This window comes from Macaca mulatta, chromosome 3 (assembly GCF_049350105.2).
Source record: "Macaca mulatta isolate MMU2019108-1 chromosome 3, T2T-MMU8v2.0, whole genome shotgun sequence".
Classification (NCBI taxonomy): domain Eukaryota; kingdom Metazoa; phylum Chordata; class Mammalia; order Primates; family Cercopithecidae; genus Macaca; species Macaca mulatta.
This window is the reverse complement of record NC_133408.1, coordinates 75471244-75497645: the sequence shown is the minus strand read 5'-3', so window position 1 is coordinate 75497645 and position 26402 is coordinate 75471244. Positions and strand designations below refer to the sequence as shown.

The 26402-nt window shown below is 39.7% G+C and overlaps 1 protein-coding gene across 1 annotated transcript; it reads left to right on the top strand.

Annotated features, from left to right (window-relative positions):
- Positions 1 to 215: 215 nt before the first annotated feature.
- POM121L12 (POM121 transmembrane nucleoporin like 12) lies at positions 216 to 26402 on the top strand. The gene is made up of 3 exons (XM_077998173.1): positions 216 to 259; positions 1759 to 1828; positions 25033 to 26402. Exons 1-3 carry the CDS (start codon positions 216 to 218, stop codon positions 26038 to 26040), a joined length of 1122 nt encoding a protein of 373 aa, XP_077854299.1. The 3' UTR covers positions 26041 to 26402.

Here is a 26402-nt window from a genome sequence, read left to right as displayed (position 1 = left end):
GGAGCTCAGACATGGCGGGCTGTGGTCCCAAGCCCTGCCCGTGGGAAGGCAGCTAAACCCCGCTAGAATTTGAGTGCAGTGCCAGTGGGCCAGCACTGCTGGGGAACCTGGCCTTGCAACCTCAGCAGCTGCTTGCCTGGGTGCTAAGCCCCTTACTGCCCTGGGCAGGTGGTGCCAGGCAGCCGCCCTGTGTGTGGCCCATCAAGCCCAAGCCCATGCCCGTGACTGTGGGAACTCACACTGGCACTGGCACTGGCCGGTGAGAGCCACCTGGAGCCCCGGTTCCGCCTGCACCTCTTGCTCCACACCTCCCGGCAAGCAGAGGGAGGTAGCTCCAGCCTCAGCCAGCCCAGAGAGGGGCTCCCACAGTGCTGTGGCAGGCTGAAGTGCTCCTCAAGCACCACCAGAGTGGATGCAGAGGCCAAGGAGGCACTGAGAGTGCTAGTACATTGTCACCTCTCAATACAGAAAAATTAAAAAAAAAAAAATGACAGTAGATCCCTTACATAATATTGAACACAAAAATCAATTAAACCTGAATTAGTGGCCAGGTGTGGTGGCTCAAGCCTGTAATCCCAGCACTTTGGGAGGCCGAGAGGGGCGGATCAGGAGGTCAGGAGATTGAGACCTCCCTGGCTAACACGGTGAAACCGTGTCTCTACTAAAAATACAAAAAAAAAATTAGCCGAGCATGGTGGCAGGCGCCTGTAGCCCCAGCTACACCGGAGGCTGAGGCAGGAGAATGGCGTGAACCCGGGAGGGCGGGGCTTTCAGTGAGCAGAGATCGGGCCACTGCACTCCAGTCTGGGCGGCAGAGGGAGACTCCATCTCAAAAAACAAAAACAAAAACAAAAACAAAGAAACAAAAAAAACCTGAATTAGTAATCCAAATGTGAAAAGTAAAACAATAAGAAAGATAATATTGGAGCATACCATCATTAATTGTATTAAGGAGTTTTTAAACAGAGTTAAGCATAACAAAATAACCCACCAACTATAAAGAAAAGGAGTAATAAATAAGATTACATTAAAATTAGAAACTTCTGTTAATCAAACTTCATTTTCTAGAGAGTGAAAAGGAAAATTATGGACTTAAAAAAATGGTGAACATGAAACTAACAAAAAATTACATTCAGAGTTTAGAAATGAGCAAGAAATGTGAACAGAAACTTTGCAAAAATAACATACAAATGGTCAATGCCCAGTATCCTCATGCTTACTAAAACTCTTAAAAATACAAATGAAAACCATAACTTAATGTCACTTTATATGCATCAAAATGTCAAAAAGATCGACAGTACCAAATAGGCCAATAATAGGAAGCAACTGAAAGCCCATATATTGCTGGTGACTGTATAAATTGATATAAAATCACTGAGAAAAATCATTTGGCATTATTAATCAAAGTTGACTATAACACAGCAATTTCACTTATTTGTCTACATTTTTTTTAAGAAAACACCATATATGTGTATTTCAAGAGATACATACAGAAATACTCATAGCTCCTTTAGTTCTAATAGTCCCAAGTGAAGATAATCTAAAAGCCATCACCAATAAAATATTTAAATAAGCCGTGGAATATTCATTCAACAAAATTGTATACAGTATTTAAAAGGAACGGATTATTGTTATATGAAATGCCACAAATGAAAGGTACAAACATAATATTAAGCAAAATAAAGTGGACAGAAATGAGTACATGGTATATGATTTCATTTATGTAGAAATATAAAAGAACAATTATTAATGTGATAGGACTCAGAATGATGCTCACATTGTGGAGGGCCAGGGTAATGATCATCACTGTAAATCTGCAGAAGAGCTGGTATGTTTTATTTCTCTACTAAGATGATAATCACATGTTGTTTTCACTTCGTAATCATTTGTCTGTTTTCAATTTGTACATTATCCTTTATGAACATTTTAGTAGGGGTTGAGAGGTCATTTCAAAAAATGCTCTGATACTGCCTGTAATGTCATGCTATGTGTTAAAAACTCAGAACATACACCCAACAACTCTATGAGCTTTCCCAAACAGTTAGTGTTTATTAACCACAAGTACACAGTGGTACAAATTTCTAATAAAAATATGTCTAGATCGCTATTATAAAAACGTATATGTTTTTTAATGAAATCTGCATGCCTTGATTATTTGTTATCTGGGAGTTTCAACAATGAGCCAGTGTTGAAACGGAGGAAGCTGCCTGAAAAATTGATGAAATGATGTAAGATACATGATTTAAAGGGACACCTTAATCACGTTATCAAAACACAGGAGGTTCTGTCTAGGTCCTGCTGCCTGCCACACAGAAAGCTAATCACTGAGAAGTCGAGTATTGCCAAGGAAGAAGGCTTTAATTGGGTGCTGCAGCCAAGGAGATGGGAGTTCAAGTCTCAAATTCATCTCCTTGACCAACTAAAGCTAGAGGTTTGTGTATCAGGCAAGAAATGTAACAACGTGTAAGGAAATAGAAACTCTGGAGGGGCAAGCAAGCAACCATGGTGAGTGAGGGCTCTGGCATCTGGTGTGGTGATCTGGTTTCAGCTCTTTGATACTTTTTAGGAGAGGCCTGAAGGTCATTTCCTGAGGAAGGAACTCAGATAAAACAAATGTAAGTTTCAAGCTTTAACAGCAGAAGGGTCTCTGCAGGATGTACAGGTTTGTTACATAGGTAAACATGTGCCATGGTGGTCATGGCAGTGGTGGCCTAGCTGGAGTAGCCACTGTCATGATGCTGGCTGCAGTGGAGGATGCGTGCCATGGGCTATGTTCTCCATGGAGCCAGAGGGAGCAGAGAACAGGTGGCAGCTGATCCCCTTTCTGAATTGGTGAGTTGGGAGACCCAGCCTCCCAGATGCAGCAGCAGCTGTCTAGCTGTGGCTGCAACTGGGAATCTCTGCACTCTTGGAGACCCGGGAAGTCCTCCTGTCCCACAGGCTCAGAAGTGCCCGCTCCTGCTGCCTGACCTCTCCCTGCTCCGGTGCCTAGTCTGATTTTGGAGCAAAGTTGAGGCCTAGCACAGGTACCGTCATGATCTGCCCAGGCGTGCACACTCTCGGGACAGTGCTGACATGACAGACCCCTGCTCCCTCTGTCCCCCTCCGGACTTTGGGCATTGACAAGCATAGGAGGGAGGCTGAGGTGGGGCTGAGGTAAGCTTGGCGTGAGCCTGAAGGCACCTCTCAGCACCAAGAGCCTGGGCACCATGGACAGCAGCTTGATGGCGGCAGAAGGCAAACAGGGTCCTGGGTGAAAAGAGGCAGGTAACCAGTGAAGCCCAAACCTTTAAAGCAGGAATGGCCTGTAGGCAGCCTGGAGGCTGGGCTGTCAGTTCTGCAGACTGAAGTGAGAACTTATGGTGTTTTTTTCTGGGCCCACCTGTGGCCACCCATGGACCAATCAGCATGCACTTGATCCCCTCTGAATCCCATAAAAATCTGGACTGAGCCAGAATCCTGTAGACAACAGGACAACCTGCTTGCAGATAGGAGCTACCCACTCTGGGTTTCCTCTCTGCTGGGGGTTGTAGAGATGACAGACTGACCTGCCTGCAAATAGGATTTACCTACCCTGGGTCTCCTCTTTGCTGAGGGCTGCAGAAACTTTGAGACCACCTGCCTGCAGAAGGAAGCAAACCGCTGCAGGTCTCCTCATAATTATGCTGCTCAGTGAAGCTCTTCTCTGCCATGTTCACCCTTCAGTTGTCTGTGTACCTCATTCTTCCTGGATGTGGGACAAGAACTCAGGACCAACCAAAGGGCAGGACTAAAGGAGCTGTAACAGAACAGGGCTGAAACATGCCCCCAACACTTGCCACATTGTGGGCGACAAGGAGAGAAGAGTTGCAGCCCTTTCAAGAGCCCAGACCTAGAGGCTCCCTGAGCCAGGGCTTTTGCATTCTCTTTGGGGTTTTACAGTTCCTGATGTCTCCAAGTCTCTGGGAGCCACTGCATTCTCCTCGTCCAGATGTGGGTGCCCACAGCAGATGCTACGTGCAGTACATCTGGTCCACCTGCAGCCTTACATGGAGCTAGCCTGTGTGCCAGCATCTGGAACTGCCTGCCCCACTGCGGCAGCCAGTGTGCCTGGCTTTGTGCAGTGGCGGCACCCCATGCTCAGTTACTCACACACCCCTCACTACTCCGCACATGGCTTATCCTTGGCAGGGGTGAGATCTGGGCCAGTAGTTCAAGCCAAGCACAGCCTGTCAGGCCAAGTAGGTGGAATGGACCCAGGAGGCATAAGCAATACTCAGGCAGAAGGCGCCACTGCCACAGTGGTTTCCAGCTGGTGAAGTGGGGACCTGTGACAGTAGTTTGCTGTACCAATCAACCCATCACCCAGGTATTAAGCTAAGCATGTATTTGCTATTTTTCTTGATGCTCTTCTTTCCCCTGCCCCCTGACAGGACTCATTGTGTGTTGTTCACCTCCCTGTGTTTTTGTGTTCTCACTGTTCAGCTACCACTTATAAGTGAGAACATGTGGTGTTTGGTTTTTTACTCCTGCATTACTTTGGTGAAGATAATGGCTTCCAGCTCCATCCATCTCACTGCAAAGGACATGATCTCATTCCTTGTTTTGGCTGCATAGTATTCCAGGGAATATATGTACCACAATTTCTTTATCCAGTCCACCATTGATGGGCACCTAGGTTCATTCCATGTCTTTGCTATTGTGTATAGTGCTACAATGAACATATATGTGCTTTTATCTTTATAATAGAAATATTTATATTCCTTTGGGTTTATATCCAGTAATGGGATTGCTGGGTCAAATGGTATTTCTAGTTCTTGATCTTTGAGGAATTGCTACACTGTCTTTCACAATAGTTGAAATAATTTACATTCCCACCAACAATGTAAAAGCATTCATCTATTATTTGTTGACTTTTTAATAATCTCCATTCTGACTAGTGAGAGATGGAATGTTGTTGTGGTTTTGATTTGCATTTCTCTAATGATCAGTGATGTTGAGCTTTTCTTCATGTTTCTTGGACACATCTTGATAAGTGTCTGTTCATGTCCTTTGCCCACTTTTTAATGGGGTTATTTGTTTTTTTCTTATAAATTTGTTTATATTCCTTATAGATTTTTGACATTAAACATTTGTCAGATGGATAAATTGCAAATATTTTCTCCCATTCTGTAGGTTGTCTGATCACTCTGATGATAATTTCTTTTGCTGTAGAGAAGCTCTTTAGTTTAATCAGATTCCACTTGTTAATTTTTGCTTTTGTTGCAATTGCTTTTGACATTTTCATCATGAAGTCTTCACCTGTGCCTATGTCCTGAATGATATTGCCCAGATATTTTATAGGGTTTTTATAGTTTTGGGTTTTACATTTAAGTCTTTATTCCATCTTGAGTTAATTTTTATATAAGGTGTAAGAAAGTAGTCTAGTTTCAATTTTCTGCATATAGCTAGCTGGTTTTCCCAGCACCATTTATTCATAGGAAATCCTTTTCTCATTGCTTATTTTTGTCAGGTTTGTCAAAGATCAGATGGTTGTAGATGCATGGTCTTATTGCTGAGTTATCTATTCTATTCCATTGATCTGTGTGTCTGTTTTTGTACCAGGCTATTTTGGTTATTGTAGCCTTGTATTATAGTTTGAAGTCAGGTAGTGTAATACTTCTTGAATTTGCTGAAGAGTGTTATGCTTCCAATTATGTGATCAATTTTAGAGTAAATGCCATGTGGAAATGAGAATAATGTATATTCTCTTGTTAGGTGGAAAGTTCTGCAGTTATCTATCAGGTCCACTTGATCCAGAGCTGAATTCAAGTCCTGAATATCTTTGTTAATTTTCTGTCTCAATGATCTGTCTAATTCTTTGACAGTGAGTTGTTAAAATCTCCCACTATTATTGTGTGTGTGAGTCTATGTCTCTTTACAGGTCTCTAAGAATTTATTTATGAATCTGGGTGTTCCTGTATTTGGTATAAATATACTTAGGATAGTTAGCCCTTCCTGTTGAAATGAACCCTTCATGATTAGATAATGCCCTTCTTTGTCTTTTTTGATCTCTGTTGGTTTGTAGTCTGTTTTGTCAGAAACTAGGATTGCAGCCACTGTTTTTTTTTCTATTTTCCATTTGCTTGGTAAAGTTTCCTCTATCTCTTTATTTTTAGCCTGTCTGTGTTTGCACGTGAGATGGCTCTCTTGAATACAGCATACTGATGGGTCTTGAGTCTTTATCCAGTTTGCCATTCTGTGTATTTTAATTGGGGCGTTTAGCTTATTAGCATTTAAAGTTAACATTGTTGTGTGTGAATTTGATCCTGTCATCATGATGCTAGCTGGTTATTTTGCAGATTTGTTGATGTAGTTGATTAATAGTGTCGTTGGTCTGTGTACTTCAGTGTGTCTTTGTAGTGTCTGGTAATGGTTTTTCCTTCCCATATTTAGTGATTCCTTTGGGAGTTCTTACAAGGAGGCCTGCTGATGACAAATTCTCTCTGCATTTGCCTGTCTGAAAAGGATTTTATTTCTGCTTTGCATATGAAGCTTAGTTTGGCTGGATATGAAATTTTGAATTGGAAATTCTTTTCTTTAAGAATGTTGAATATTGGCCCCCAATCTCTCTGGGATGCTAGGATTTCTGCTGAGAGGTTCACTGTTTATCTAATGAACTTCCCTTTGTAGCTGACCTGGCATTTCTCTGTAGCTGCTCTTAGCCTTATTTCCTTCATTTTTACCTTGGAGAATCTGATGACTAGGTGTCATGGGGTTGATCTTCCTTCTCAAGGAATATCTGATTGAGATTCTCTGTGTGTTCTGAATTTAAATGTTGACCTGTCTTGCTAGGTTGGAGAAGTTGTCCTGCCTTATATCCTGAAGTGTGTTTTCCAACTTGGTTCCATTCTCACCGTCTCTTTTAGGTACTCCAGTCAGTTACAGGTTTGATCTTTCTATGCGATCCCATAGTTTTCAGAGGTTTTGTTTGTTTCTTTTCTTTCTTTTTAAATCTAATCTTGTCTGCCTGCCTTATTTCAGCATGATACTCTTCAAACTCTGACATTCTTTCCTCTGCTAGGTCTATTTGGGTATTGATACTTGTGGTTGCATTGTGAAGTTCTTGTGTTTTCTGGCTCCATCAGATCGTTTATATTTCGCTCTACACTGATTATTCTGGTTACCAGTTCCTGTATTGATTTATCATGGTTCTTAGCTTTTTTGCACTGGGTTAGAACATGCTGCTTTAGCTCAGCAAAGTTTGTTATTACCCACCTTTAGAAGTCTGCTGTTGTCAGTTCATCCATCTCAGTCTCAGTTCAGTTTTCTGCCCTTGCTGGAGAGGTGCTGCAATCATTTGGAGGACAAGAGACACTCTGGGTTTTTGAGTTTTCAGCATTTTTGTGTTGATTCTTTATCATCTTTGTGGATTTATCTACCTTTGATCTTTGAGTCTGCTGACTTTTGGATGAGGTTTTTTCTCAGGTCTTTTTTGTTGATGAGGTTATTGTTGCTGCTTTCTGTTTGTTTTTCTTTTAACAATCAGGCCCCTCTTCTGTAGGGCTTCTCTGGTTTGCTGTGGATCCACTCCAGAGCCTGTTCACTTGGGTCTCTCCTACACCTGGAGGTATCACCAGTAGAGGCTGCAGAATGGTGAAGATGGTTGCCTGCTCCTTCCTCCTGGAGCTCCATCCCAGAGGCGCACTGACATGATGCCAGCTGGAACTCTCCTGTATGATGTGTCTGGCAACTCCTGTTTGGAGGTCTTACATAGTCAGGAGGCAAGGGATCAGGGGCCCACTTAAAGAAGGAAGCTGGCTGCCCCTTGGCAGTGCAGGTGTGCTACAATGCGGGGAATCCCTGTCATCTAGACTGCCCAGACTCTTCATAGCCAGCAGGAAGGAAAGACTAAGTCCACTGATCCACAGAAACCACAGCTACCCTTCCCTCCCAGGGCTCCGTTCCAGCCTCTGTTCATAAACTCCTGGCTGGAGTTGATGAAATTACCTCAGGGAGGCCCCACCCAGTGAGGTGGGATGGATCTGGTCTTACCTGATGAAGCAGTCTGGTCATGATCTGCCACAGTCACTGTGTTGTTCTGTGGGGAACTCCTCTTGGGCCCTATAATTTTAAAAATGAATAAAACATGGACCCTGAGCATGCTAGCCAGTGAGAAGGGAAAAAATAGTATAAGATACAGTAGGAGAAAAAGAGTATTGTAACATCTGCCCTGGTTCTCAGGCTGTGACTATGAGAATAGAACTCATGGGGAGCCCTGGGCAATTGAGTAATAGAGAAAAAAAATTAAATAAAATAATTTTTAAAAAATTCAGGAAAGAGACACATTAGTTTTTTTCTAAGATTTATATAGCATGTTTTTCAGAATATATGTCTATAAATTTTAACCTTATTACTTTTCTTGTACCTAACCAATTAGTGGTAACTTAATCCTGCTGAATGTGTGCCTGTGTGTATGGGGCGGTAGGAAGCAGGGGACACTGAGGAATTGAAAATTTCCTCTATAGAAAGTAACTAGATGCAATCTACTTTAAACTGAAACAGTTCCTGTTTAGTAAGCAAAAATGTCTCCACTTAAGGTAAATAACCCAAACCAGTTGGGAGGTAGAACCAGTTCATATTTGTTCTATCCGTTTCGAGAAAGATTCCATTAGGTGGCTGAAAATTTAGGATAAGATTTATTTCTCAGAGAAAATAGACAATAAGGACATTGGGAGTCAGGGCTTGAGAAAAGCAAATACATGCTCAAGCATAACAAGCTATGAGGTCATATGCTTTCAATATGATTTGTATCTTGTTCAGAAATGGTATGGGAACTGTAGTTGCTTTTTGTTTTGCTTCTTTTGTTTTTTGTATTTTTTTTTTTACTTAATGCACTCTGTGTACCTTTACAGGTTGCCTTGTTTTGTATCTTAATCATAAAAGACCTTTTGTACTATGTATCCCTGATCATTAAATGTGTTTACTGATTTATTATTTTCTCAGGATTTCATTAATCTCTCACTGACTCAGTTCATTAATGAAGATGTGAAATTAGATTTTAATATGTGCTTTTCCTGGCAGCAGCTCCGTGTAGAGCAATGTGTGATGACTTGGTAATAACATTTAATTTTTTGCCCCTATTACAGTTTGTGTATCTAAATCAATTTAAATTAATGTCATAATATTAATATTTCATGAAATAATGTATTAAACTGTGTACTCAGATGCCTAAATACTGCATCTCCTGCTGTTGAATCATGCATTAATTTGGGCAATTCCACTTTCAAATATCAATTTGCAAATGTGTGGTATTTCCTTAAGAATTGGCTGTGAATAAGTTCTTACTTCTTTGATCTTTACTGGTTTTGAATATAATGTAAATTCCATGCATTCCAGTCAGTAGGTGGACCTCAGAAGCAGATCACTAAAAACCAATGCCCTTCTCAGATCTTTCTTAGACAGCCTTCTGTGCCAATCAGAACACAGCCTATTGCCTGGCATGGATTTTATTATCGATGGCCCTCTCCTTGTCCCATCCAGCAAGGTTCAAAATCCATTAGACTGATAACATTGTCTGTTTATCATTGCTACGTTGTTGGTTTTTTTTAAAGGAATCATATCATAACTTTCTTATAGCTTAAGAAAGTTCCATTTTATGAAGGTAAAACTTTCACTCAGTGGCATTTGCAGTTTAACAAGTGCTTTCTCTTCAATGTTTTCGTTTGGCCCTACAGTGAATATCAAAGCCATGTGCAAACTGGAAAATTTAATGCAGATACCATTTAAGATTGGTGTTATCCCCACTTAATTATAAAATCTGAGTTTAAAAATGTGACTCTTACAACATGAAATAATGACAGGAGATACCATTTGACTCTGAAATCTCTGACCATGTCTCAGAATTCTTTCATGCTTGGAACATTGAATCAAATTCCAAACATCTTGGTCTCATTGCTGACATAAACAGAATCCTGAAGCAAAACGTATTCCTTCCTTGATACTTTCAGCTTCCTTTCTTTCTTTTCTTTTCTTTCTCTCTCTCCCTCCCCTCCCCTCCCCTCCCCTCCCCTTCCCTTCCCTCTTTTCTTTTTTCCTTTCATCTCCCTCTATCACCAAGCTGCAGTGCAGTGCCATGATCTTGGCTCACTGCAGTCTCTGCCTCCTGGGTTCAAGTGATTCTCCTGCCTCAGCCTCCCAAGTAGCTGGGACTCCAGGCGTGCACCACCATGCCTGGCTAACTGTTTTGTATTTTTAGTAGAGACGGGGTTTCACCGTATTGGCCAGGATGGTCTTGATCTCCTGACCTCATTATCCGCCCACCTCGGCTTCCCAAAGTGCTCGGATTACAGGCATGAGCCAGCACGCCCGGCCAGCTTTCATTATTTTGTATGTCCCCTATTTAAGTAAAAAAAAAAAAAAAAATTATAACTTATCCAACTGACCCAAGCCAAGAATGTAAGCATTCTCTTTGACTGTTTCATCTCTTATCTCTTCCTCCATCCTGTGCAATCTACTATAAGGTTAAGCTTATCTTTTTTTCTTCTTTCCAACTTTTATTTTAGGTTCAAGAGGTACATGTGAAAGTTAATGACATGGGTAAATTGTGTGTCGTAGGGGTTATCTTATCTCTTAAGTCTAGTCACTTAGCACCATCCCCACCATTACCTGCACAGTTTATTTGGTTGTATCAGTGAGAGTTCTCCAGAGAAACAGTACCAGTAGTATGTGTAAATGTATAGAAATACATTTACAGAATTGTTTCATGTGATTATGGCGGGTGGCAAGTGCAGAATCTTCAGGATGGGCCAGCCAGTTAGAGACTGAGGAAGAGCTCATATTGGAGCTCAAAGCAAAAGGCAATCTGATGGCAACATTTCCATTACTGGAGTATGTCAATCTTTTGTTCTGTTCAGGCCTTCACCTGATTGGTTAAGGCCCACCCATATTGTAGAGGGCAGTTTTCTTTACTCAAAGTCTACCAACTTAAATGTTAATCTCATCCAAAAGCACCTTCAGAGAAACATCCAGAAGAATCTTTGACCACAGAGCTGGGCACTTTTAATTTTATTGACACATAAAATTAATCATCACATTGGTCATGATCTCATTGGAATAGTTTCATTTGAATAACTCAAATAACCTCACTAAATATTCTCTCCCCTCTCTTTAAAATTTTGATGATAATTCAGAACCACCTTAATTGTCATTTCCTTGAAGAAATCTCTGAACTACTTAGAGGCGATATTATCGCATGTGTTTCCATAGCAATTTGATTGTTCCCTTTAAAGTCATCAATTTTTCTCCCATGTAATTTCTAATTTCCTTGTCTTGCTCTCTCATGATAATTAATACCCAGGAAGGCAGTGTGTTCTCTAATGCATCATTGTAGGCATCACCAATAACTAAGTTTGGATCACAATTTGCATTTGTTCACAAAATTCATTTCTGAATGAAAGAATGAATGATATTCTAAATAATTGCTGGGTGAGAGTTCAAGCATAACACTTAGGACTCTAAAATTAGTGATGTTTACAAATATACCATATTACCTCTATTTAATTCTATAGAACAAATAAATTAAGGATATCTAGAGCAGAGGTATATGTTTGAAAACAAGATATATTTTATGAGCTAGAGTACATATTCAAACACATATGACCATCTGAAAAAGTATACCTCTGATCAGAAGCAACTTGCATTATTAAGCTGTAAAGAGTGGTATGGGCATTTTTAACTATTTTCTTTTCTATTGGTTTTCTGATATTACTTTTAAATTCCTCAGATGTGTCGTGTCAGAAAATGTGATCTTAGCCAATCTTAGTTTTATTTTTTCTCCAGTCATTTCTGATTTAAACTCAGTCATTTTATCTAGCATGCCCCTCCACCCTCCCAAGCCACCATATATATTCTTTGGTCTTGGGTAAAATCATGCTATTGGGAGAGAAATTAGGTTTCCAGTTCCAGACAATTGTCAACTCTCATCCAATTCGATTCACCTAATTCCAAGTGACAGCTGGCCCTCAACAAGTCTGCTCATTGTCACTCACTCAGCTCTCCTTAATGTCATCACCGTTTCTGGGCCATCGTTGTTGGTCACTTTTTTTTTATCTGTATCATTCTCATCCCAATTAGTTTTTATTGGTCCACAGGCCCCCTCTCACAAATACAACGTATCTAACTTGATATACAAAGTGAAAATCTTTTTTTTTTGAGATGGAGTCTCACTCTGCCTCTAGGGGGCTAGAGTGCAATGGCGCAATCTCTGCTCACTACAAGCTCCGCCTTGGGTTCACGCCGTTCTTCTGCCTCAGCCTCCTGAGTAGCTGGGACTACAGGTGCCTGCCACTAGGCCCGGCTAATTTTTTGTATTTTTAGTTGAGACCGGGTTTCACCGTGTTAGCCAGGATGGTCTCCATCTCCTAACCTCGTGATCCACCCACCTTGGCCTCCCAAAGTGCTAGGATTACAAAGTGAAAATCTTAAAAATCAGTGACAAAAGGCACATTGAGTACAAAAAAAAAAATCAATTGAATGGGCTCAGCAATCTGATGCCTGTTTTTGTGAACAAGATTTTATTGGCTGGTTGTTTTTGTGCTGCAAAGGCAGATTTGGGTAGTTGTGGAAGAAACCATTAGACCTGCAAAACCTAAAATATTTACTGTTTATGTCTTTATGAGAGGTGTTGCTAGCTGGACTTCCCAGTCCCAGGGGGACTTAGAGAGCTTTTCTGTCTAGCTCCAATCAGCGCTCTGTGTCTCCAATACTCCAATCAGCGCTCTGTGTCTAGCTAAAGCTTTGTAAACCCACCAATCAGCACTCTGTCAAAACGGACCAATCAGCACTCTGTAAAATGGACCAATCAGCACTCTGTAAAATGGACCAATCAGCTGTCTGTAAAATGGACCAATCAGCAGGATGTAGGTGGGGCCAAATAAGGCAATAAAAGCAGGCCACTTGTGGCAGAGGGGGGCGGGGGCGTCTTTCCAAAATAAGAATAAGTTTGTTTTTTTCCTTTTCTAAGTAAATCTTGATGCTGGGGATTTTTGGGGTTTCTAGGGAGATGATTAGGAGCCGTAACATTCACCACGGAGGTCTGCATTTTAACTTCTGAAGCTAACGAGACCACGAACACGCTTGAAGCAAGAAACTCCGGATACACTTGAATATCTGAAGGAATAAACCTCGGCCGCACTATCTTTAAGAACTGTAACGCTCACCGCGAGTGTCCGCAGCTTCATTCTTGAGGTCAGCCAGACCAAGAACCCAGCAATTCCAGAGACTTTTACACAAAGTTTGCTGACCCCTGAATTAGACTGATAGAATACTCCTCAAGAGAGTAGTAGCAGAAGAAATGGAACTTTTTTTTTTTTTTTGGAGACAGAGTCTGATTCTTGTCCAGGCTGGAGTGCAACGGCATGATCTAGGCTCACTGCAGCCTCTGCTTCTTGGGTTCAAGCAACTCTCTTCTGCCTCAGCCTCATGAGTAGCTGGTACTATAGGTATGTGCCACCACACCAAGCTATTTTTATTTTTAGTAGAGACAAGGTTTCACCATGTTGGCCAGGCTGGTCTCGAAGTCCTGACTTCAGGTGATCCACTTGCTTAGGCCTCCCACAGTGTTGGGATTACAGGTGTGAGCCACTACGCTTGGCCGGAGGAAAAAGTTTGTGTTCAAGAGAGAGAATGCTGTTTTATGAATTTATGACTGCATAAATTATCTTTGAATAGAACAAGTATAATAAAAGCATTTTTAGATAACAAACACTAAGAAAATTCATTACACACATACATATGCTTGCTAAAATAAGGAGACAAGGATTTATCTAAGAAAACAGAAAAGTAAACCCAGATTGGAATGAACTGAAATAAGCAATGAACTATTAAATAGTAAAAACTGTAAGTACAATTAAGAATTGACTGCATAAGTAACATGATGCATAATTTTTGGTTAATTATATTATAAAGAAAGAAAATACTTGACAATAAAATGTAAGGTGGATGGTAAAGTATTAGCTTTATTCTGGAAAAAACACTAGAAATGTTGGTTTGCTTAAAATTTATTTTTCTGGTGAAGTAATGTTTAAATTTAAGATTCACCTTGGACAAGGAAAAGTATACTTAAGAACAAGGTGAGGAGAAGTATAATTTTTATTAAAAATGAAAGTATAAGTATATTGCAAATAAATACAAATATATTATCAATAAAATGTGCAAAGAAATCAGTGAATCAGAATAGAAAGCTCAGATATAGATACATACAAATAGAGTAAATTTATCATTAAGCAGCAAAGGCAACTCAGGACAGTCATTTCAACAAGTGATGCTGGAACAACTGGCATCCACTTCCAAGAAAGTGAATCTAACACAAAAATTTCTAAAAGAAAAATTAACAGTCTCAAAATTAACAAATTTACAAAAAGTAAAGTTAATTACAAAAATTAAAAACAAATTGAATCATAGAACTAAAAGTAAGGCACAATATTGTAAAACTTCTAGTAGATAACATAGGGGAAATTGTAGGTGACCAGTAGGTATGATGCTGACTTTTAAGGTACAACACAATAATAATAAGATACAATACAAGCAATAATAATCTCTGAAAGAAAAAAGGTTGATTTTATTCAAACTAAAAACTACTCTGTGAAAAACTGTTAAGAGAATGAAAAGGCAAGTCACAGAGTGGAAGAAAATCTGTGCAAATATAAAATATTAAAAGAACGCTTAAAAGTCTAATTTAAAATTGAGCAAAAGTTCTGAGCACACACTAAAGACCATACACAGATCAAAGGTACACAGATCACAAGCACATGAAAGGATTCTCAAGTCATATTTAATTAGGAATTGGCAAATTGAAACAATGAAGTGCCACTATATGCCTATTAGATTGGATAAAATCCAAAACATGAATACCACCAAATATTGGTGAGGATGGTGAGCAGCAGGATCCCTCATCATGGGTGTAGGAGTGCAGATGACGCAGGTCCTTTAGAAACAGTCTTACCATTCAGCAACCATACTCTTAGGTATTTATACAAATGAGTTGAAAACAGATGTGTCCATGTGAAAACCTGTGAATAAATGTTTATAGTTGCTTTATTCATAATTGCTAAAAATTGGAAGCAACGAAGGTATCCTTCAGTAGGTGAGTAAGCAAAGTGTAGCACACCCATAAAATGTAATATTATTTATTGTTAAAAAGAAGTGAGCAATTAACCCATGGAACACATGGAGGAACCCCAAATGCATAGTGCTGTGTGAAGGAAGCCAGTTTGAAAAGGCTACACTCTGTTTGATTTCAACTAAAAAAGCAAAACTATAGAGAGTAAAAAGATTAGTGGTTGCCAGGGTCTAGGGGCAGGGAGAGATGAAGAATAAGTGGAGCATAGGGAGACTTTAGAGCAGTGAAATTATCTGTATGATTTTGAAATGGTTGATATACAACATTATATATTTGAAAAAACCCATCCTTGTACAACAGAAAGTATGAACCCTGGTGAATACTATGAGCATCAGTTAATAATTTATCAGTATTGGTTCATCAGTTGTCACGAATGTACTGCACTCTTGCAAGATGTTAATAAACGGAAAAATTACATATAGAGAGAGTGCATATGAGAACTCTACCCAACATTACATTTAACTTAAATACATTTAAAACAAGAAAAAATTTTGTGAGAGAGCATTTGAATGACACTATTGGCAATCCGAATTTGAGGGGTAATACATTTTTTATGCAAATAAACAGTATTTACCAAAAACTCACCACATGAAAACTACAGATTAAGTTCTCAACAAAAAAGGAAACAAAATTATAGAACATGTTTCTGCCAACAATACAATAAAATTAGAACTCAATAAAAATGAGACAGCTAAAATAAAAAGAAAAATAACCCATTTTTTAAAGTTTAAAGTCTTTTTTGTTTGTTTGTTTTAAACAGGATCTTACTCTGTCACCTCAGTTGCAGTGCAGTGGCATGATTATAACTCACTGCAGCCTCAAAATCCCAGGCTCAGTGAGGAGTCCTGCCTCAGCCTCCTAAGTTGCTGGGACTACAGGCACACGCTCCTGTACCTCGCTAATTTTTGGATTTTTAGTTTTTAGAGAGACTTGAGTCTCACTTTGTTCCTCAGGTTATGCCAATCATTCTTAAGAGAACAAGAAATGTGATTGACCCTGAGAAACAAAACATGTATTACAGTATATTTTTAACATACTGATACAGACATGTATTAAAAAGTGTAGATGAAAGTGCTCATATCAGGCCGGGCGCAGTGGCTCATGCCTGTAATCCCAGCACTTTGGGAGGCCGAGATGGGCGGATCACGAGGTCAGGAGATCGAGACCATCCTGGCTAACACTGTGAAACCCCGTCTCTACTAAAAATACAAAAAAAAAAAAAAAAAAGGGGGGGGGGCGGGCGCGTGTAGTCCCAGCTGCACAGGAGGCTGAGGCAGGAGAATGGCGAGAACCCAGGGGGCGGAGCTTGCAGTGAGTGGAGACCGCGCCACTGCACTCCAGCCTGGGCGACAAAGCAAGACTCCGTCTCAAAAAAAAAAAAAAAAAAAAAAAAATTGCTCATATCATTAGAGTATAGGAAGACAGGTTCACAATTCAATTTAGAAAGTTAGAAAAGCAATTAAGCAAATATAAAGTTAGAGAAAACAAAAATGCCACAATATGTAAAATATAAAAGATCAAAATCAAATGCAAAGCTTTAGATAACACTTTTAAAATAATATTTTTCAACATTATAAATAGACAAACCATAAATTATTAGAGAATGAAAAATATATCACAATTATGAACTTTAAGATCATGCTAAATGCTGTAATCTGCTTACTTTTATTAAATTTGAAATTATTAAAAAACGGGAGTCTAGAAAGGTATACATTATTAGAATTTATTCATGAGGAATAAAAATATGACTAAGCCTCTATATATTTTTCAAATATGATTCAAATTTTGATATATGCAATGTTTCAGAAAATGGAAAAAGAATGAGAGCTCTCTGGCTTATTTGATTGTGCTAGGGTAACTTCGTCACCAAATCTCGAGGTTTCTGAGTCAATTTTGAGGTTGACTTAAGGATAGTATAAAGGAGAAAACACTCAAGGATAATACAAGAAAGAAAAAACAAAAAGTTGATATTTACTTATAATTTACATGCAAATATTTTTGTTAAAGTATTAATAGTCCAGTGAATTAATTAAAACAATCCAAGGATCAATCTTGTTCTTCAGAAACATGTAAAGATGATTCAGCAGGGGCATATCTGCATTAAGTATGGCCTAGTGTAGGAGTACCACATAACTCTGCTCAGAGATCAAGATTTCATTCAAAGTGCTCAATAATTTTTGAGATAATTATTTTTTGAACAAAATAAATCAATTTTTTAAAGTTTGATTTCAAGATGTAATTTATCAACAAATTACTGTTTAGAATATATTAATGTATACTTCCTGGTAGATTTTCATAAAATGTATTTGTTGTAAGACACATTTTAATTCACTCAAAACATATTGTAGGAGTTTGGTTGAAACTCAGTATACTATTTTTTTACTTAATGTACTTTCCAGTAATAATTCGAAGTCAAATAGATTTTACAAATACTGTAATTCTAAGTTATAGCTATATTTTATCATTTTTATTTTGAATCAGGAGTCAGACACTTTCACTACATATCTTCCAAAATGTATAAAAATGCCTCTCTTTTTTACATAAATATATAAACATGCTTCTTTCTCTGTTGAAATAACAAAAGTTAACCTGCAAACGTGATGCAAATAATTTATCTGCTAATCAAACTAGTATGGTGATCAAACTAGTATTCTGATGAGCTTGGAAAAAAAGAAAAGTGATTGCATGAAGTTACGTGTTAAATGGAATTATTTTTCCTAATGCATTTGTTCTGGTCAACAAAGGTTGATGTTTCCTAACAAATAACACTGGCCTGAAATTGCTGAATGAATTGTTTTCAGTAAAGAATACAAAATTAAGTATGTAGGCATTCAGGATGACTTGTAAACTGAATCAGCATAGCCGATACCTCCATATTCAGTCACCTATTTAGTTACATTTAGACATAACCATAAACTCATAAAGTTTTGCATGTATTTATTCTTTTGTCTTTGTCATCATTAACCTGATAATGACAAAACACTACCTGGCACAGATTCTTGAACCTTCACATTTTTACATGATCTAATCTGTTAATTTCCATCATCTTTTCAGTAGAGAGCGACTTTATTGATGTAATACTTAGATGTGGTCCAGGAAGACACCATGCTGCGTTCTGAATGGTAGGATTGTTTTCAAATCGAATGAGTCATTCATGAGGATGCTTATTAAAAGCCGGAACAACAAGAAACATGCTTGCTTTGTAAGGGTTAATCTTTCTTCATTTTCATTATTTTTAATACATTTTAGAATAACTTTCCAATTTCATTTGAACCCAAGACTACCTGAAATGTCCTAATAAAAGAAGATCTGGTTGCCAAAGAGAACACGCCATCATGCCAGTTACCTGTGGCGTTCATCCTTCTTAAAAGCTACAAAAATATGTTTCCTACTGTGTCATCCAGTACACCAAAGAGCTTTCCCTGGAAATCACTCTTTCATTATGTTTTTGTAATTACTGTTTCCTGTCTGATAAATCTTATGCAAGCTGTGAGACTTTGAATTATGGATCTGGGAGAGTTACAAGAACATAACTAGATGCAGCTCAGTCAGCTGTGCATGTCGATCCTTGCTTTCCAGGCAGAGCCTGTGCGGCTATCCACTCTGTCATCTGTATTCATTTTCAGTGAGTTGATCAAAATCCTAACTTACAGAACCTTGGGGTGAATTTCTCATTTAACAAGTGTTGAGCATCCATGGCAGGAAAGTTATTGTATACAGCAGCACTCAAGAGACATAATCTTTGCCCTTAAAACTTTCATTTTCGAGAGGAAATAGTGCAGCATAAAAATGTCACCTCTATTTTCATTTTATGGCCTTAAAGTTTTGATTATAGAATTATATCTGAACAGGACTGGAGCAACTACACATTTTGTCTCATATGTATGTAACAAAACATTGGAGACGTTGTAGGAGCTCCATCCAGAAAGAATGCAATAACATGAAATTATTCTCTCAAACACTCACCAGAAGTGTAAGTCTAAAAGAAAATTTTCTTACGGAAGCAGAGTTTATTTATGAAGGGTGAAAGCTGAATGATTCCACACTACAGGAAATATTCTGTCAATAAGCATTTGACTGCCAACACATACACCACCTACTGTGTTCTTCAGTGCTGGCTTTATGGTCTGGTAATAGGAGCTTCACTTTGAGTTATATTACATTTTTGAGATTTAATCACCTTATCTAGTAGAAAAGCAGACAGATGTTATTTTCTTGATGAAAGGTGTGGTCTTTTCCAAAAGGAGCATAATTCTCTGAGAGAGCCGACTCGTAGAAAGGGGAACATGGGGAAGAATGGAAGGAAGCAATTGCACACTGGGCATATGGACTCAACCAGTGCGGGCTAAATGGCATGTTAGAGTCTGCAAAAGGCTGTGCGCACAGGCTGTGCGCACATGCCAGCCCAGCTAGCCCAGTGCTTCTCTACCAGGCTGACAATCACATCCACTGGAGAGCTCTAAAGATTATTTAAATGAGAATAGCAGGGCACGGGGCACGTCATTCTAACGTGCAATTTTGTTTCTAGACCTGTGCATCCTAAACTTTAAAATGCATGTGAACCACCTGGGAATCTTAGTAAAATGCAGCAGCTGATTTAATTAGTCTCGGTGCCTGAGGTCCTGCATTTTTGACTTACACCCAGGTTATGACCAAAATTGCTGGTACTTTGTCACCTTTTGAGCTGCTAGAAATGCAGAATTTGGGGCCACATGTCAGACCTACTGAATCAATATTGGCATCTTACCACCGCCGGTTGATTTGAATGAACATGAAATATTGTGAAATGGTCCTCAAAAATCTTCACTTTTTTTTCCAAATAAGGAAAACGATATTAAATATAACGTAGATGTCAAATGATATTCTGTTCCTTTAAGATCTAAATTAAATTTGTTCAGTTCCCACAAATTTCAGATCGTAACCAGAAGATAGACAATCCTATAGCAGTGGTTCTCATTGTTTGGTTCCCAGGTAGGCATCATGGCATTACCTGGAAAGATGTTAGAAATGAAGGTTGTTGGGACCAACCCACACCTAGTAGGCGTGAGTCTCAATAGTTTGTTTAGAAATTCCTCCAGGTGACTGTGGTGCCACATAAGCAAGTTTGAGAATTACTGGCCTATAAAATTATTGTAATACTGTAACCAATTACAATATAGAAGCTAAAATATTTTAAAAGGACACACAAACTGAACTCATATTGACTATAATACTCTTAAAATGAAGTGTGAGAAATTTAAGGAAATAGTATATCGATAGCAGTATTGGAAAATGACATGGGATCATAAGTGGATCAGATATTTTATGGAATTCCCAGATGAGAGAAAAAGAATAGGATGAATTGTTACAAATGTGCATTCATGCATGGGCATATAGGAGAACACACAGGAGTCAATATCACAGTAAAATCTAGAAAAATCTCAGAGTGAACAAATAAAAAGTTGTCGGATGTTTTATGACAAACTTTAGAACAATAAGCATATTTATTCCTAGCTGCAGAACCAGTTGGAATTTTCTTACCAGATCCCTTAAAATAAAGAGAGGAGTTGGGATAGATACATAGGTTCATCTCCTAGATAGACAGTAGTTCAGATAGATTTCTGAAGTTTCTCGTCTAAACAGTAAACGACCTATGAGGACAGAGTGGAGATATATATATATACACACACACACACACAACACACACACGCACATCAACACACTGATAAACATAATTTTATTACATTTTTAAGGAACGCACAAGTCATAGTCATAATGTACCCCTGCTTTGGTTCTCAGACATACTTTTTTTTTTTGATAAATATGGTAGATAAAGGAGCTCAGAAATAACTGAATATCGGTACTTCTTATCTAACACTGACTTCATAACCTCCAAGACAAGCCCTCCCAAATAAGTAATTATATCTATCTCTTTTTCTATCTATTTATCTATCTATCTATCTATCTATCTATCTACCTACCTATCTCATGACCAAAAATTTTAAATTGGATTTTATTAAAATAAAAAAACACATTTTTGCTTTAAAGAAAATGACCAGACAATCCACAGAACAGGAAAAAGTATTTGCAATCCCGCGTATCTCATAAGAAACTTGTAAGCAGAATATTTAATGAACATTTAAACCTCAAAAATAAAAAGACAAATAACTCCATTAAAAATGAATAAAGAATCTGACTAGACATTTCTCCAAGGAAGGGATGCCAATGGCCAGTAAACACATGAAAAGATGTTCCACATCATTAGCCATTAGCAAAATGCAAATCAAAACCACAATGAGATACCACTTCACACAAACTAGAATTGCTAGAATCAAACAGTCAGATAATAATCAGCATTGGTGAGAATGTGGAGAAACTGGAAGTCTCATACATGTGGTGGGAATGTAAATGGTATCCCCAGTATGGAAAACAGTCTGGCAGTTTCTTCAGTGATTAAATATAGTTATCAAATGACCCAGAAGTTTTACTACTATGTATAATTCAAACATAAATAAAAACATTTATCTACAAAAATTTCATACATGAATATTTAGAATATCATTGTTCATAATAGCCCAAATGTCTATCAGCTGACAAAAGGATAAACAAAATATGATATAACCATGAATTGAAGCATATTTCGCATATCAAAAGGAATGAAGTACATGCTGTAACACAGATAACCTTAAAAATAGCATACTAAATGAAAGAAACCAGTCACAAAATAATGCATATTATATAATTCCATTTATATAAAAGTGCACCATATGGAAATCTAGAGACAAGGTGTAGATTAGTGGTTCCTGGGGCTGAGAATGGGGTGGAGAGGTAGGAGGTCATGACTATAGGGTCCAGGGTTTCTTTTTGAAATGATGAAATATTACAATTTACTGGGCTGATAGCTGCCCATATCTGTGAATACACTAAAAGTGATTGAATTGTGCACTTTAAGTGTGTAAATTACATGGTATAAGATTTATCTCAAAGTTGTTTTTAGAGAGTTTACTGACAAATAGTCTTGAATAAAAAATAGATCAGAAGGAAAGAAAACCATGATCAAAATTTAGCACCAAGTTATTGAAAATAATGAAGCTATCAGCTCTACAAACATGAGAAAATGTAAAGATCTCAGAGCTCAGGCAAAACAGAGCAACAGAGGACAGAAAGAGCTAATGTATAGGTAGCAGTGCTCAGGGAAAGAAAATCAGCTTAAAAAATGGAAAACCATGAAACCAGATTTCTCTGGGTAATAAAATAGGATAAATGGCGTATCTTTTCAATAAGAATTCTAGAGTGGTTTAGCACTTTAAGCTATCTGAATGGATAATTTGGTTGACAGGTAAATAATAATTAAAGTGCTAAAAATAAGTTTTAAAAAATTGAGCATTTCTAGAAAATACTTTGTCCAGTATTGTTCAAAAGTATCAAGATCATGGGACATATGAAAAGACAGAGCAAGTCTCACAGACTACAAGAGACTAAAGAGGATTAATTCTTAGAAAAGAAAAGTGAGTTAAAAGAGAAACCAGTGAAATTTAAATACAGTCTGGAGTTTACTTAATAGATGGAACCAATGTTAATTTATTAGTTTTGATAAACATAACATAAGTATTATGTAATTTAGTAACTTTAGGAGAAGGGTATGAAGCAGGGTTTCTCAGTCTCCATAGTGCTCACATTTTTGGGCAGGTCACTCTGTGTTGTGGGAGTGTGTTTCAGCGCTGTAGGCTGTTTAGCAGGGCTACTGGCGACCTCACTTACAGACATTCTCCAATGTCCTCAGATGGGTAGGTGGGGGTGAGAGGGTACAGGTACAGCAAAGTCATCTCTAATTGAAAACTACTGTTCTACCTTAATCTCTAATATTATCTAACCAAAAGAAATCAGTTGTCTCTTAGTGTGTGAGAAGGAAAAGAAACAGACATGTTCAATGTTTATGAAAATAACTTTTTACTCACCTTTGCCTTTGAAGGTATAATTAGACTTGACTACTAACCTATGGCTGCCTGCACTTCACCAGCAGGAAGAATGTGATTTTTTGAAGGGTCTTTAACCAAAAACAAACCAAAATGGCACCCATTGGGTTGTACTTCAAATAGGACATGGAAAACTGTGTAGATACTAAGAAAACATACATTTAAAAAAAATATAGACCCCTCACTGCATTAACTGTCCACTCCAATGATAATACCATCTAAAGAGGCTTTTTAGCTATAAAAATTATTGTCATCTTTATCAAGAAATGAATTATTAAGAAAAAAGTTATAGCATAGGAGATTTGTTTTTAAATTTTATACTGGAGGATTCTTAAGAAATCTGGGGAAATGAAAATGAATGACTGACTGAGCGGAAAGTCCTGGGGCTGTCATCCTGCTGCTCCCCTTGGCTGACAGTGCCTTTGATAATCAGCCCCTTTCTGAACCACAGAACTTTCATGAAGACTTCTTATTAAACATTTTTTTCAGTGTCCTCACCATTCACTTCTTTGTCTCTCAAATCCCGAAAGAAAACCTGTTGTGGATTATTGGCTTTGGTATTTTGTTAGTCTCTACTTTTTGCCCCTATGATTGGACCCACTCAGGTGTTGCCTTCTGCAATGCTCTTGAGAGGCTTTCCAGAGCAGTTTGTCTTACACCTCCTTGAACAGACCTTCAAATGAGATGGCTGTAATCAATTGCCCAATAGCCTTCAGATAATGTTTTTATAAGCAGATCTTTTCACCTGGTAGCTACAGTAGTGAATCATTCTACTCCATATACACATATTAGGAGAAAATGGAAAAAAGAAAAACTACTTTAATGTCTGAAGGGAAGAAATCTATATACGAATGTATAAAAGCTTAAAATTACAGGAGTCTACATAAAATCATCGTCAGTTCTCAAACATAAGTTGTGGTGTACAACCACCATTTCCTTAAAAGGTAAATTGCAGGATGTAACATTAATAACCATTCTAGAAGAATAAAACATGTATCTTGTTTACTAAAACTAGCTGTTTTTCTTAAAAGTATTTCAGTGAGTTATGTTTGTTTTTATGATAATGAAAGAGAGGGTCCTTCTGTCAGTAGTCTATCTGCAGTTTTCTGCAGGTATTATTATACATTCTCTTTCTAAATGTCAAGTATAAAATAGAGCAACATTACTGGTGAGGACACAACACCCTACAGAGGCAGAGGAGAACAGTTTGGTGGTTCCCCTTAAACATGGACTAACCACAGACCCAGAAATTCTACTCCCAGCTACATACTACATAGAGATGAAAATATTTGTCTGCACAAAATCTTGCCCCACCAATGTCTATGACAAAATTCTTCATGATATCCCAAACATTCAGACAACCCAAATGTCCATCAGCTGATGAAAGGCCAAACCGATGTGTTATATCCATGCAATGGAATAGGTTTTTGGACATGAAAAGGAAGGATGTGCAGGTCCCAGCAAGGATGAACCTAGAAATCATCATGCTAAGTGATGTCATAGGAGAGCCCACAGGAGGGAAATCTACAGAGACAGAAAGTGCATTCCTGGTTGTCGCAGCTGGGGAGACCGGTGGATAGGAAGGTGACAGCTACAGGGTACAGAGCTTCTTCCTGAGGTGATGAAATTTTTTTCTCATTTACTGTGCTGATGGGTGCACATGTGTGGCTGTACCATAAAACCCACTGAATTCTACACTTCAACTTGCTGAATTATTTGGTATATGTACGACATCACAAGAAGAGGAGGAAGGAGAGCGGAGGAGGGGAGGGAGAGTGAGGTGGAAGAGGAGCTGAGAGGAGAGGGAGGGGGAGAGGGAGCAGAGAGAAGGGGGAGAGGAAGGGAGGAGGAGAGAACAGCAGACCGTGGTAGCTCCTAGGCCCTTCTCTCCAGAGCGAAACTTGCTGGCTGCACCTGGAAGGAGGCTTATGCCTCCAGTGTCTTCCTGCAGTCTGGGCGTCTGGGCACGTGGCCTGCGCGTGGCGCCATTGTGGGGTGTCCCGTGACCACGCCCCGCGTGCCTTCCAAGCGCCCAGAGGCCAACGGTCCGCCAGCCTTGGGCGCTGCAGCCCGGCGAAGTCCGCAGATGTCAGGAACTTCTGGAAGGCGGGCGAACCCCTGCTGCAAGGCCCCGACGCCCTGGCGGCTCCCATGGGCAGGTCACCCAGCGCGCCCCAGACCGCGCTGTCTCCCCGGGGTCACCAGAGCCCGTGGTCCCCGAGGTCCCCGACTCAGAGCTATATTCAGTACGTCCAGTGGGGGCGCCCGGCGCCCAGCACCCACCTCACCGACGTGCGGCTCAGCCAGGACCCCCACAAGTTCCGGCGGGTGGGCTCCGAGGCCTGGAGGCGCCCCGCCCTGCCCGGGGAGACCGCCCTGGGGCGAAACCTCTCCTGCGCCTGGGAGGGTTGCATGAAAAGGGGGCTGTGTCGTGCCCGGAACCCAGGACGGACCTGGAGCCCGATGACCATCAGGATCGCCCCTCCCGAGCGTCAGGAGAGCCCCTGGGGATCCCCAGGACAGCGAAGCCGCCCCGCAAGCCGCCCCGCCGCCCAGGAGCTCCCGGACTTCTGCACCCGGAAGACTCTGCTGAGGGCTCTCAGCCAGTGTCGCAAGGGAAGCGCCAGGTTCGAAGGGCCATTGTGGTTCGAGGTCTTAGACAGCAAGGGCGGCAGATGGAACCTGGAGCCCCGGCCCTCTGCTTTCAAGCCCCTGAGCAAAAATGGAGCGGTTGCTTCCTTCGTGCCCAGGCCAGGGCCTCTGAAGCCGAGCGTCGGCCCCTGGAACCTCAGTGTTTGTGATGATACTTGGCCTTTCGTTCTGGTCCAGCCCGCCCCGTCCGCCATCTGGGACTTCTGGGAGGCTACAACACCTTCCTGCGGCAGCTGCAGTAGGGTCTCCTTCACTCTCCAGGACACCCAGTCTGCTGGCTCCTTTGGCTCCTAAGAATCTGGGCCCTGCTACCCACCTCCGGAGACTTAAGCCCATGTATCTACTTTCACTTGCTCATCCTTGCTGTACCTCGAAAGTGGGGCCCTGACACCAGGTTATCAAACATGCAGCCCCCACACCCCTCATGGGCATATCCCCAGATCTTCCCTCTGTGCTCCCTCCCACCCTAACAGCTGTTGATTTCAGAACGACCTTCGCCCTGCTGGCCCTCTCCTCCCTGCCCTTCTTCCTGCCCTTCCTCTGAAAAGAAGCATTTTGGGAAGGCTTGCTTTTTCTCCATGTCTCCCAGTTTGTATAGTTAAATTGTCCAGTTTGTGTAGTTAAATATTTGATCTTATTAAAAATATTTGTTTGCA

Coding starts and splice junctions, on each gene's coding strand:
- POM121L12 (XM_077998173.1), top strand. CDS start 216: ATGCCCGTGACTGTGGGAACTCACACTGGCACTGGCACTGGCCG. Junction 260..1,758: donor ACTGGCACTGGCACTGGCCG/GTGAGAGCCACC, acceptor TTAATGTGATAG/GACTCAGAATGATGCTCACA. Junction 1,829..25,032: donor GTAAATCTGCAGAAGAGCTG/GTATGTTTTATT, acceptor TTATGCCTCCAG/TGTCTTCCTGCAGTCTGGGC.